The sequence below is a fragment of the Triticum urartu genome, chromosome 5A (assembly GCF_056163025.1).
Source record: "Triticum urartu cultivar PI428250 chromosome 5A, HENAU_Tu73, whole genome shotgun sequence".
Taxonomy (NCBI): Eukaryota; Viridiplantae; Streptophyta; class Magnoliopsida; order Poales; family Poaceae; genus Triticum; species Triticum urartu.
This window is the reverse complement of record NC_141877.1, coordinates 470,197,581-470,211,234: the sequence shown is the minus strand read 5'-3', so window position 1 is coordinate 470,211,234 and position 13,654 is coordinate 470,197,581. Positions and strand designations below refer to the sequence as shown.

Here is a 13,654-nt window from a genome sequence, read left to right as displayed (position 1 = left end):
GCAAAACCATCACTCTCGTGGAAAGAAAAAAAAAAGTGCATTTTTTTTCGTTTCCGAGAGACACGGTCATGCCTCTCACGAAAGAAAAAACAAGAAAATGTGTTTTTTCTCACAGTTTGTTTTTCGATTTTTTTTGTCAAAAGCTAAGAAAATCGGTAGAAAACCGAAAACCCAAAAAAAAAACCAAAAAACGAAAGGGCTGTGCCTTGCCTGGCCCGTTTAGGCCAGGCCGGGCCATTTGGTCAGGTTTGAGAGTATATGGGCCGTTAGTCAGCTGCGACACGCACCGTCGTCCTCCGCTCTCATGGTCTGTTGGTCCCATCCATCCCTTGTTTCCCCGGTCGCCGCGCCGCCGTCGTCCTCCGCCCTCCTGTCTCCGCCGCCGCGCCATCTCGTTAGGTCTTCCTCTCCATCTCTAGAACCCTCTCCATCTCCCGCCCCTCTTCCTTCTCGCAGCCGCAGCCGGGCAGGGCTCGCTGGCTTCTCGATCGGCCGTGGGTTCGATGGCGGGTGGAGTGGCTTTGGAACTCTAGTGGATTCGATTTTGGCTGGGTTTGAGCTTTAATTTAAGGGTCCTTCTCATTTAGCATGAACCAGATTCGTTTCTTTCGTTTAGGCATCGGTAGCTACACTGCGGTCGGCTGACTGAGGTGTACTGGAGCTGAAGGAGACATGGCTGCGGCGGCGAAGGAGGTGGACATGAAGAAGATGGAGCTTATGAAGGAGGTATCTGTCCCCTCATGGATGTTTCTCTCCCTATTTTTCGAATTTTTTTGTCGAAAAGCTAAGAAGGTCGGTAGAAACCGAAAACCCGAAAAAAAAACCAAAAAAATGAAAGGGCTGTGCCTTGTCTGGCCCGTTTAGGCCAGGCCGGGCCATCTGGTCAGGTTTGGGAGTATATGGGCCGTTAATCAGCGGCGACACGCACCATCGTCCTCCGCTCTCACGGTCTCTTTGGTCCCATCCCTTGTTTCCCCGGTCGCCGTGCCGCCGTCGTCCTCCGCCCTCCCGTCTCCGCCGGACGCCACTCGTCAGGTCTTCCTCTCCCTCTCTAGAACCCTCTCCATCTCCCCCCTCTTCCTTCTCGTAGCCGCAGCCGGGCGGGCCTAGCTCGCTTCTGGATCGGCCGTGGGTTCGCTGGGGGGTGGAGTGGCTTTGGAATCCCACTAGATTCGATTTTTGCGGCGGTGTGGTTTCAGCGCTAATTTAAGAGTTCCGTATGAACCAGATTCGTTTCGTTCATTTAGGCATCGCTAGCTGCTGCTCATTTGCGGTCGTCTGACTGAGGTGTCCTGAAGCGGAGCCGGACCTCCAGCTCCGGCACCGGCGAGACATGGCTGCGGCGGCGAAGGAGCTGGACATGAAGAAGATGGAGCTTATGAAGGAGGTATTAGGGCTATCTGTCCCATGTTTCTCTACATCTTGTGCGCCTTGCGGTAATGCGGTCCTTTGGATTTGTTCATTCGCCGATGGTAAAAGATAGATAATCTGCACGTGTTATTTGGTTCAGGTAAGAGCGCATCAAGTGGCGATCGGCGAGCTCAACAACCTGCCTCCATCCAGGGTAAGTATCTCCCTAAGTTTCTCCATGAATTTGGTGAAATACAGGCAATGGTCAATTGGGCTGATTTAGTGTGATGCATAGTAACAGCTCACGACTTACCACCTGTCCGACTTGCTGCAAAAACGCGCAGGCCGCGTACCAGAAGACCTGCAACATCTTCTTCCGCAAGGACATCAAATCCGCCGTGGCGTCCCAACAGAGTACGGTCGAGGCTCATCGGTTTTGTTGTTGTTGTTGTTGGAAGTGGTGATGTTGATTGTTTTCTTCTTTTGTATGTGTTGCTCTTCATGGTGGTAACATGACACGATTCCTCCCTCTCTAATTCTTATTCAGAGCAACTTGACATTGCCAAGGGGAAGCTGCAGAAGCTGGATCAGGCATGAAGGCTCACTGCAGGAATTAGCAGCTCCACGGCACAATAAGCGCCTTTGAAGTCGCGACTTATACTGCTTCTGCTGCTTCATTCATACACCTCCGTGAATCCTCTCCAATCCAACTGTCTTAGGAATGGCAGACAACGTGTATGCGACTTATATAGTTTTCTGTGTAATAATGGTGGTGTCATTACAAGCTGGTTGCCAGTTATGATCCAGTCTCATTTCTTTCTGAATATGGAGAGTAGATACCGGACTGTAGTCAAAATAGAACCATTATATGAAGGTGATATGATGATTTGAAGTCTTTCTGAACCGATAATCCAGTGACAGCTAACAGGGTTTCATATATATGCGTTGGCGAGGAGTCTATGCATATTTATGTCCTACCGGATTGTTGAGTATTCAGTTCCTATGTATAGCCTGTTTGTTGCTGTTTAACTTATGTTGGCTTCCAGACAGTAATTAACCTTGGATCACTTTGGCTCATGTCATAGCTTGTCATGTATCAGCTGAGGCATGTACTCACAATCTTGGACAGGACTGGGTACAGGGGAGACGCTGCTCTGTTCTCTCAACTGACCTCAAGGTTTTTGAATAGAAAGAGGATTTTGTTTATCTTTTGTGCCATTCCAGGGCAAGTGTTGCATGACATTAACTACTTCTAGTTTGACTTTCGTCCTTCTTTGCCTGTCAATAGATATAATCCTGTATAAAATTCAACTTGTCTATCCCAGGAGATCATGAAATTCAAAACCCACGCAGCGATTCATGCCCATAAGAGAGAAACAAATTGCTAGTTCTAGGAGAAACAGGAACGCCCTAAGCACTTCAATAGTAAATACAACCGAATATATGTTTGTGTGACTGTGAACTCAGAACAAAACACGCTCCACAAAACTACAACGCAAACAAATGATACAAAAGATACTCGGATGAATAGGGTTCAAGTCGGCCATCTTAAGCCAGGCACTAACCGTAATAGGTTTTACAATTATAGGAACTACCCTGCAGGTCACCGACATTCAGTGCAACAATCCTGAACATAGAATGGAGATGAACAGAAAGTCGTGTCGGCGGAAAAGACAGCTCAGGCAGGAGAAACTTGTCTTGTTGGAAAGACAAATCAGATGGCCGGGTTCAAGGTAAATGCCTAAATTCAAATTTGTTGTTTGCTGGCGGGGCCACATGATGTGGTCTCATCATCAAACTGATCTCCCAGCATCTGTGGACCTAGCTTTTGCATCCGGTCAAGGACCTGAAAACAATCATCTCTTTTAATTCTGAACATGAGATGAATAATATATAAACAGCAGAAAGACATGATTTACCTTGTGAAGCTTTCGGTTTTTGATATGACAGAGAAACACTAGGCTTCTCCTACAGCATAAATCCCCAGTTCGATTTCCGAAATACAAACAAGTTGAGAGAACAAACATTGAGATTATGAGTGTAAGACACCGTTATCGCGACCACACGAGAATGAGGTTCTGAAGTGAAACCAAACCTGTTGATATCACAAGAAAAATGTGTTAAGCTAAGTACTGCAACAGGTGGGCCAGGACAGGGATGGCCTGGACAATCCCTCCAATAGCATATAATTGTACGATCTATTGTTTAGTCCAAAAAAAACTGGGCATATATGGTAGAAGTATACCTTACAAAGATATTGAGCGATCAGGCCACATAGCTCCCATCAATTTCGACCTCTAGCTTGCTTGTTGCAAGCGATCTGCATTGTTTTGATAACTCGACACAGCAGTTGTAGATCTCCAGCTTTTCCAGTGATGGTGGGAGGCCTTCGTTCGGAAGTCCTGCGATGAGATTGCAATCTCTGATCTTCAACGTCTTGAGGGAAGGGTGGACGCACAGCCGTGCAGGAAGATCTATAAGTTCACACTCATTAAAATGGAGCTCTTGCAGGGACCTAAGGAGCAGAAGTGCTCTCTCTTGCTCATCTGTCAGTCTCATTTCATCCGACAAAGTAAGCGTTAGGATTCGGAGGCATGTGAGGCCCTTGCAGAATGATGTGTTAAGGGGAGACAAATCATCGACCTCGAGACTTTCCAGTGTAGGGAATAACTCACAGCTATGACTTGAAATTCCCTCAGTTGGCTCATTACTCACCAATGAGGTAAGGGAACCCAAGGCAGGGGAACCGAGTATTTTCAAATGCTTGAGGTTCATGAGGGATCGCAAGCCCTTTAGTGAGACGAGCGAACTGTAGTACTGAATTTCCAAACTTTCCAGCGTCGTGCACGAATGCAGTTGTAGAGATTCCATGCTTGAGTTCACAAATAATAGCAAATACCTAAGGGTTCCAAGCAACTGTATGCCCTCTACAGTGATGAGCAGATGGCAATTTTCAATTTCCAATTCTTCTAACGCCGTACAGGAATCCATCTGTAGATATTCCAAACTTCCTTCAATTACTTCTAATTTTCTGAGGCGTGTGAGATTCCGCACAAAGCAGGGTCGCAGTGTTTTTTGGGGATAATCAATCCAAACAAGTTGATCAAGTGATTGTGGGAGGAGACATCTTCCCTTCTCTTGGGCATCTTTATCAAGGGAGGTAAATCCAACCAAATCTTCCCTACTCCCATCAAATATTAGATGAGGGCATTTACCAATGGTTATCCTTATGAGATTCAGCAGAATGTGCACGACTCCGTCAACATATGAGTTTGGCCATGCATCATCTACATATCCTGATGACGAAGTCTCGGAACCTGAGATAAAGTTTGATTGAACCTTTCCTTCCCCTTCTATCTTTAGCTGTTTCAACTGCGGGCATTCATATAAAGTCAATTCCTTCAGGGCTGGTGAATGTTGCAACATCAGAGATAACAACTTCCATGTTATTCCACAATCTCTAATACAAAGACTTTCAAGAGATGGGAGAGCAACCTCATTTGCAGTTATCTTGTCTTCATGGGTCTGCTCTGGCACAACATCTAAAGAGAAAAGTTCTCTGCAATATTCTATTTTCAAACTCTTTAAAGAGATGAGCTGACTTAAACCTTTGAATGAAATAGATGTCATGCTTTTGCATGACAATATCTGTAAGTATTTTATATCCTTAAGATTACTGAATGCCAAAATTTTGTCATTGAGTGCCATAATCTCACTCGGAAGTCCATATCCATAAAGCTTTAATGTTTCCATGGAAAGTCCCTCCATTGACATAATCGTTGAAACACTAGTGATTATTAGTTTAGAAAGTGTGGCTGAAGGCAGAAGAGGGGTCTGTACTTGCAAACGAGGACAACCGACCACAATGAGTTTCCTCAGGCTAGGCATCAGCGACTTAAGCTCAGTTTCGTAGTTATAACCTTTCTGAAACATATCAAACACCTCAAGTGCAGAGCAACTCCAAATCTCCAGCACCCTTAAACTAGACTTCATATCCCCCATAGAAGTACATGAACACATCTGTAAATCTGGCATTCGATCTAAAACCAATTCCTCCAATGGCGGAACTAATACTTCTCCTACTCTCTGCATGTTGCTCAGCTTCAACCTTTTAAGAAACCGAAGCATTTCCAGAGATGGAAGTATTATCCATTCTCCGCAATCCTCTAGATGAACCGTATGCAATGCATTAAAGAAAGCAACATCCAATACTTGAAGATGGAAGAACTTGCTCAAAACACGAGGCAAAGCCTTCTGCTCAGTATGACCATATTGAATTTTTAGATACCGAAGATGTGTAGGATTTGCCAAGCTACACAGAAAGGAATTAAAGTCATGAGATGTTGCAGACATTTGTAGCAGACACAGATTATTTGCTTCTTCAAAGACATCTTGGAATGTTTTGAAGAAAAAGGAGCCATATTCTCCAATTAACACCAATGTTCTCAGTTTTCTCACTGATGGGACTATACTTTGCAATGAAAATTCAAACCTCTCATTACGAGGTATATTCCCAGTCTGACCATCCCTCTGATATACAAAATTGGTTACTATGGACAAATGGTGTATAGTTGGCAAAATTTCATTGCACTGCAAACCATCCAAAGCTGCACACTCTGTTCTTGAAACTAGCCTTGCAAAATCATGTATCAGGCCGCAAACAACATAGAAAGTTTGACATTCAAGTTCAACCTGCTCAAATAGGCCCCGGTTCACCAAGTCAGTAAGATAGTACCGTCTCATCTCCTCCAAACTCTTACTTGAATGATCACGCTTCACAAATCCATGTGAAATCCAAAGACGAACTAGATCCTCAGCAAGAAATCCATAACCGTAGGGGAATATAGAACAATATGAGAAGCATTGCCCTACAGGGTAGGGCAAGTCATCATAGGAAAGCTTCAAGGCAGACATAATACCACCAGTGTGTTGTAGGGATTTCCAATCTTCAGTCTTCAGAATGTTATTCCAATGATCCACAGTAAGATGATGTCTTAATAGTGCCCCAACAGTTTGTGTTGCTAATGGGTTTCCTTTCAAATTTTGTGCTATTTTCTGTCCTAAGTCACTGAGACTTGCTTGCTCTTTGTAATTCTCATCACCAAATGCACATGCTTTGAACATTGGCCAGAAATCAGCATTTTCAAACCATCTAAGTTAATTGGTCCAGTTGTACCACTGTTTTTGGCAACAAATGGTTTTCTTGTTGTCAGAATTATCATATTGTCAGTTGCACCATCAGAACTGAACGGAGCTAACAATTTGTTCCATCGGCCATCATCCATGCCTTCCCAGAAATCATATAAAATAAGTAGAACCCTCTTTGATTTAATATGACCCTTCAAGACCTCCTGAAGCTTGGGAAAGCTGCATATGCCATCATGTGTTTCTTGGGAGATGTGATCTAACATTTCTCTTGTGAGTCTCATTTCATCAAAGTTGTCGGACACCCAAATCCATATCTTGTGATCAAATTGACTTTCCACAGCTAGATCATTGTATACATGCTGAGCGAGAGCTGTCTTCCCAACTCCTCCGATGCCTACAATAGGCAGAACAGTTAAGCCGACAGTTGCTTTGTGTTCTTTTATCAATGATTTGATGGATCTCTTCTCTTCATCTCTCCCATACACTTTCCCTTGAACAAGACTTGATGTCCTTCGGCGTGGATCTGAGATTGTACTCTGACAGGTATTTGAAATTGCAGCACCAGGCCCAAGTATCTTGAGAAGCCTTGTGATAGCCTCTTGTCCATCTTGCAGCTGACAAGTAATATATTTCTATATACTAAGAGCAGAAACAATTTCTTTAAACTTGTTTAAGTCAATTTTTTCATTTGCACTAAAATATTCCGCAAATCAACTATTTTCTGTTGCAGTTTTCCTATCTTTTCTTAGTTCGCCATGAATGGGGCCAATGAGTTGGCACTTTATTTGTACTTACGGTCCAAACATTAGACTTGAAGCGAGTTAAAACATATAATATTTGTACTAAACTTTAATACTTACTTTTTGTAACATTATAAAGTTAAATTTTTTATTTAGCCACAATTAATTATACTCTCTCCGATCCATATTGTTTGACGCTGCTTTAGAACAACATTGTACTAAAGTTGCGTCAATTAATATGGATCGGATGGAGTAACATTATTTGATGTAAATTTCTAAGATCTATCTTTGGAATGTACACCACACACACACCATACTCGAAGTAAACCATATCATGTAGCCACAAAGGTTTTTTTGTTCTCAAACAATGTCTCTGAAAATACATGTTGGAGCCCTTAAACATTAATTTTTTTAAAAGGGATGCTATCTCATAGCGCCATAGATTATTAAATGAAACACATGCCAAATTATAGTGTATATATGTGTGTTGTGCTGCATATTTTAATATTCTTAAATATCTCGAGACAGATACATAAATCATACAATTTTACAAATATCCCAAAAGTGGTTTCCAGTCTAATAGCTATACGATATATTATATAACATTTTCATGTGAATATTATCACTTAATAGCTGGCATGATGCATGCTTTAGTTGTGTTCAAATGTGGTTGACATGTTTATGTTGGTTCAATACTATGTTGGGCAAGTTGTGTCAGAATTGAGCTTGTTATTGAAATGAGTTTTATCTTAATAACAAAAACATATAAAATTCAAAGAGTGTTTAGTCCTTAATGGTATTTTGGTGTGGATGGCAATGTGGTTAGTGAGACTAATGTCTATTATTAAGTTTATCGGAGGAAATTTGTCTCTCGTTGAGTTTATATGGAGTTGGTTGATCCCCACTCCTAAATGAAAAAGGCGTCGGTTTTTTCAAAGATTCAAAGGTTATTATTATTATTATTAGACATAGGATGACCACACTGTTAGGGGAAGTTGAGGTGATTGCATAAGAATGGGGATCATGCATAACATATATACCAAGGCATTCCATTCTTATTGTAAAGATAATAGGTTACAACACTCCTAATTTGACTCCATGAACATTTCTTAAAAGTTGTGTGAACAAATTTTTACACTGCATAAACATTTTTAAAATTCACAAATAACATTTTAAATAAATTACTTAATAAATGATATATATATATATATATATATAGAGAGAGAGAGAATACTCTGAAACATAAACAAAAGTACAAAAGAATCAAAAGAAACGAACTAACAAATGAAGCAACGCGCTACTGTGTCGGCCCAGTAGTAGCTCACCACTTAAGGCAAGGTGATGCTCGCATTACTTCAAATGGCCTCGACCCTTATTTGTGCCGTAAGCGCAGGTTATAGGCAATTTTTCCAACCGACGCAAATCACCCTCCGCCCGAGAAATGCTACACCTACGTAGCCATCATAGGTAAACTAACATAATAGCCAAGGTGTACTTTTTCAGTTGGAGGAAATCAGGGGAGGGAGACCCACCCAGTTGAAATGGGGGGGGGGGGGGGGGGGAGATTAGTTAGGCAAGTTACGTTAGAGAGCGTAGGTTTTTTTACGTAAGTGTAGCATTTTTGCCCTCGGTCCTGGGCCGACCCATTTACACTTTTTTCTTTTTGTAAAAACTTCAAAAAGTTGCGGCCAATTCGATTTGAACTCCAAACCTCTTTGGTTAATACAAAGCGAGGTATCCAACTAGGGCACCTTTCCTGCTATGCCTAGGCTACTTCCTTTTTCTTCATCAAATCTAAAGCTAAACAAAATTTATCGTTTCCCTATTTTATTCCTTTTCTGGTTTTGTTTGGCTGGTTTTTTGTTCTTTTTTATTTGCTTCTTAAAAAATCATGAACTTTTTTAAAACCCGTGAACTTTTCAAACTCATGGACATTTTCTTAAATTCACAAACATTTTTAGAATTCGTGAACTTTTTCTCAAATGCATGAATATTTTCAAATCCACAAACACTTTTCAACTTATAAAACTTTGTTTCAAACTTCTTTTGATTCGTCATTTTTTCAAAGTCGTGATTTTGTTTCCTAAATTGATGATTTTTTTCAAATGCTTGAATTTTTTGTCAAACCCTCTGAATTGTTTTCAAACTTTTTTCAGGGTCGATGAAATTCTTTCAATCCTTGAAGTGTAATTTCAAATCCATGAACTTTTTCCAAAATTAACGTTAACCTTTAAAATTTATGATCTTTTCTCGAAATTCATGAACTTTTTTATTTTGTGTTTTTTTCAAATCCGTGGACTTATTTGAAATCACAAACTTTTTTTCTTTTTCCTGATTTTTTGTGCTTTTAACCAAAAGTTATTTTTTTAACAAGGCATCGATCCTCAGCATTTTTTAATGGAAGCAATCCCTCAACTTCGTTCAACCCTGGGACGAGCGTCCCTTATTTTTTTTAACGAAACCGTGATACTGGGCTGGTCCAGAATGTAGGCGCGTGAACGCCTGTTCTCCTAGCCGGCGCTTAAGGCGCCGCCTAGGAGATCCCGTCACTTCTCCTAAGAAAAGGAGGTCTTGCAAAATAGATAGCCGCCCCCCCCCCCCCCCCCCCCCCCGTGCGAGTCAAATTGGGCTGGCCCACTTTGACATTTTTCGCACTTTTTGTTCGCGAACCTGCTGAAGCTTCAAAGACCGTTTTTGCCCAGAATGAACAATCCAACAACACTTGGGGCCCTAGCATACCATGAGGGCTTAGCACTGGCTGTTGATCTGTCTATGGATAATGTAGTGATCGCTTGTGATTGGAAACCAACTATGGATGATATCAAACAAAGTCTGGGAGGTCCGCATATCACAATCGTCAAGGAAATAAAAAAAAGGAGAGCGAGTTTTGCTAGATGCGATTTCATATTTGAAGGCCGAGCATCAAACCAGGAGGCACACAAACATGTAAAAATTTATGTTTTACTTAATCCGGGTCGTCACTTGTGGCTTCTACATCCGCATGACACTTGTTCTATCCCTTTGATCTTTGGTTCGAATTAATAATCTGTGGGGATCCCTAAAAAAACCTGTTGAAAAGCGTTCTTTTTCGGGTTTCTGTTTTCCCCCCTACTATTTCGTTTGTAGCACTGCTGCAATGTTTTATTTCTTTTGCTATTTTGGCCGTTGTTTTGTTTTTTTTTCTATTGTTTCATTTGCGGTGCCACTCCTCTGTTTTTTCTTCAATTGTTTTGTTGCGGATTTTGCTTCCCTTTATTAGTTTTATGTTTGTTTATTTTCGTCCAGTTTTTTGCCTTTTATTTTGTTCTACACTAGGAACAATTTTAAAACATGTAAAACTTTTTTTAGTGCATGTCAATTTTTTTTGTCAACACGTTGAACATTTTAAATTTACAGTGAACATTTTCTAATACATTGATTTTTGGATCCTTTTATAAATATGTGTTGACCACTTTTCAATACATTAAACATGTTTTAATCCATGGTGAATATTTTCCAAGTACACATTAATTTTTTTGTATTCCCAATTTCTTGTATTTACAAAAGGCAGATAACAACTAAAAGAACAAAGCAGAATTTGTAAACCCAAAATAACCCCTGCATAGGCATAGGTTGGCATGTTACTGGGTCGGTCGTTTGCACCCCGTTTCAAGCGCAGCCTGTCTATTTGAGGCAAATAGGAGTCAACTAGGAGCTCTCGCTCACTGCGAGCGGGCGCAAAGCTCCTCACGGAAAACACTATTTGGCACATGTTAGCTGTAGACAAAGTCATCGTGCTCACAAACCCCCCTACACTACTTCCTATACGGGCCTGCCCATGTAGGTTTTTCCTCACTAGTTTTGGATAGTTTTTCTCTTGTTTATGCAGGACATGTTTCATTCGGGTTTTGTTTTCTCAAATTCACTAGCAATGTGTTGGTGCCTTGCAACGGATTCAAAGTAGAATAATACATATTCATAAATTTGAAATAGGAGAGAGGAAGGTGCCAGTCCGCGCGATTCAGGGGGGCTCCCTATGGCCCATTCTCGTTTTGAGGCATTTAGCCAGGCCGTAGTGGGCCGTTAGGAAGGGCCTGACGAGAGCCGACACACACGCCCCGTCTCTTCATTCCTTCCCTTGTTTCCCCGGTCGCCGCGCCGCCGTCGTCCTCTGCGCTCCCTTCTCCGCCGCCACGCCACCCCGTCAGGTCTCTCTCCCTCTCCCTCTCTCTCCCTGGAACCTCCTGCTAGAACCCTCTCCGACTCCCGCCGCTCTCCCTTCTCGTAGTCCCAGCCGGGCTCTTGGACTCGCTTCGCTTGCTTCTGGATCGGCCGTGGGTTCGCTGGGGGTTGGAGTGTGTTTCGGAACACCAGTAGGTTCGATTTTGGCGGCGGCGTGGTTTGACCTTTAATTTAATACTCCCTCCGCAATTTAGTGATCTATACGCTCTTATATTTGTTTATGGAGGTTTAGTGATCTATACGCTCTTATATTTGTTTACGAAGGGAGTATGTAGTCGTTTCTTGTTCCGTTCCGTATGAACCAGATTCGTTCGTTTAGGCATCGGCAGTTGCGTTGGGGTCACCTGATTAAGGTGTACTGAGGCTGAACCGGACCTCCACCTCCGGCACAGGCGAGACATGGCTGCGGCGGCGGCGAAGGAGATGGACATGAAGAAGATGGAGCTTATGAAGGAGGTATTAGGGCTACATGTTTCTCTACCTTGCAGGCCTTCTTCTTTCAAATTGTTCGAAAACAGAAAAAGATATATAAACCGCATGTGTGTGTTATTCAGTTCAGGTAAGAGCACACCAAGTGGCGATCGGCGAGCTCAACAACCTGCCTCCATCCAAGGTAAGTGTCTCCCTAAGTCTCTGCATGAATTTGGTGAAATCCAGGCGATGGTCAATTGGGCTGTTTTGGTGTGATGCATGGTAACAAGTGACAACTTACCACCTGTCTGACTTGCTGCAAAAATGCGCAGGCTGCATACCAGAAGACCTGCAACATCTTCTTCCACAAGGACACCAAATCGGCTGTGGCATCCCAACAGAGTATGATGCTCATCTCATTGCTTTTGTTGTCCGTATTGTTGGAAGTGGTGGTGATGTTTTCTTATTTTGTATGCATTGCTCTTCATGATGGTAACATGATTCCTCCCTCAATAGTTCTTATCTGGAGCAACTTGACATTGCCAAGGTGAAGCTGCAGAAGCTGGATCAGGCATCATGAAGGTTCACTTCAGGAATTAGCAGCTCCACGGTTTCTGTGTAATAAGCGCCTTTGAAGTTGCGACTTATACTACTTCTGCTGCTTCATTCATACATCTCCGTGAATCCTCTCCAATCCAATTGTCTTAGGAATGGCAGACAACGTGTATGCAATTTATATAGTTTTCTGTGTAATAATGGTGGTGTCATTACAAGCTGGTTGCCAGTTATGATCGAGTCTAATTTCTTTCTGGATATGGAGAGTAGATACCGGACTGTAGTCAAAATAGAACCATTATGAAGGTGATATGATGATTTCAAGTCTTTCTGAACTGATAATCCAGTGACAGCTAACAGGGTTTCATATATATGCGTCGGCGAGGAGTCTATGCATATTTATGTCCTGTCGGATTGTTGAGTATTCAGTTCCTATCTATAGCCTGTTTGTTGCTGTTTTCCTTATGTTGTCTTCCAGACAGTAATTAACCTTGGATCACTTTGGCTCATGTCATAGCTTGTCATGTATCAGTTGAGGCATGTACTCACAATCTTGGACAGGACTGGGTACAGGGGTGACGCTGGTCTGTTCTCTCAACTGACCTCAAGGGTTTTGAGCAGAAAGAGGATTTTGTTTATCTTTTGTGCCATTTCAGGGCAAGTGTTGCATGACATTAACTACTTTTAGTTTGACTTTCGTCCTTCTTTGCCTGTCAATAGATATAATCCTGTATAAAATTCAACTTGTCTATCCCAGGAGATCATGAAATTCAAAACCCACGCAGCGATTCATGCCCATAAGAGAGAAACAAATTGCTAGTTCTAGGAGAAACAGGAACGCCCTAAGCACTTCAATAGTAAGCACGACTGAATATATGTTTGTGTGACTGTGAACTCAGAACAAAACACGCTCCACAAAACTACAACACAAACAAATGATACAAAAGATACTCAGATGAATAGGGTTCAAGTCGTCCATCTTAAGCCAGGCACTAACCGTAATAGGTTTTACAATTATAGGAACTACCCTGCAGGTCACCGACATTCAGTGCAACAAGCCTGAAAATGGAATGGAGATGAACAGAAAGTCGTCTCGGCAGAAAAGACAGCTCAGGCAGGAGAAACTCGTCTTGTTGGAAAGACAAATCAGCTGGCCGGGTTCAAGGTAAATGCCTAAATTCAAATTTGTTGTCTGCTGGCGGGGCCACGTGATGTGGTCTCATCATCAA

General features: G+C 42.2%; 1 protein-coding gene, 1 long non-coding RNA gene and 1 pseudogene across 4 annotated transcripts; 2 read left to right on the top strand and 1 right to left on the bottom strand.

Moving 5' to 3' along the window:
• The first annotated feature begins 903 nt into the window (after window positions 1-903).
• On the top strand, window positions 904-2,243 carry LOC125546699 (uncharacterized). 3 transcript variants are annotated; one of them, XR_015603362.1, is made up of 5 exons: window positions 904-1,035; window positions 1,248-1,387; window positions 1,511-1,564; window positions 1,695-1,764; window positions 1,898-2,243. It is a non-coding gene; the product is annotated as an uncharacterized LOC125546699 (long non-coding RNA). The 3 variants fall into 3 exon arrangements; XR_015603360.1 differs by having other exon boundaries at window positions 1,652-1,764; window positions 1,898-1,922; XR_015603361.1 differs by having other exon boundaries at window positions 916-1,035; window positions 1,229-1,387; window positions 1,652-1,764; window positions 1,898-1,922.
• Window positions 2,244-3,615: 1,372 nt separating this feature from the next.
• LOC125507140 (putative disease resistance protein At1g61300) lies at window positions 3,616-11,860 on the bottom strand (annotated as a pseudogene).
• LOC147972022 (uncharacterized) lies at window positions 11,859-12,451 on the top strand. Its single transcript, XM_087522911.1, has 4 exons — window positions 11,859-11,915; window positions 12,019-12,072; window positions 12,203-12,272; window positions 12,398-12,451. The coding sequence occupies exons 1-4, from the start codon at window positions 11,859-11,861 to the stop codon at window positions 12,448-12,450; spliced, it is 234 nt and encodes a 77-aa protein (XP_087379037.1). The 3' UTR covers window position 12,451.
• The last annotated feature ends 1,203 nt before the right edge of the window (window positions 12,452-13,654 follow it).

Excerpts from the sequence above, each read along its gene's own strand:
- LOC147972022 (XM_087522911.1), top strand. The coding sequence starts at position 11,859 with ATGGCTGCGGCGGCGGCGAAGGAGATGGACATGAAGAAGATGGAGCTT. Across the intron at positions 11,916-12,018 it reads AGATGGAGCTTATGAAGGAG|GTAAGAGCACACCAAGTGGC; the intron begins GTATTAGGGCTA and ends TATTCAGTTCAG. Across the intron at positions 12,273-12,397 it reads GGCTGTGGCATCCCAACAGA|AGCAACTTGACATTGCCAAG; the intron begins GTATGATGCTCA and ends GTTCTTATCTGG.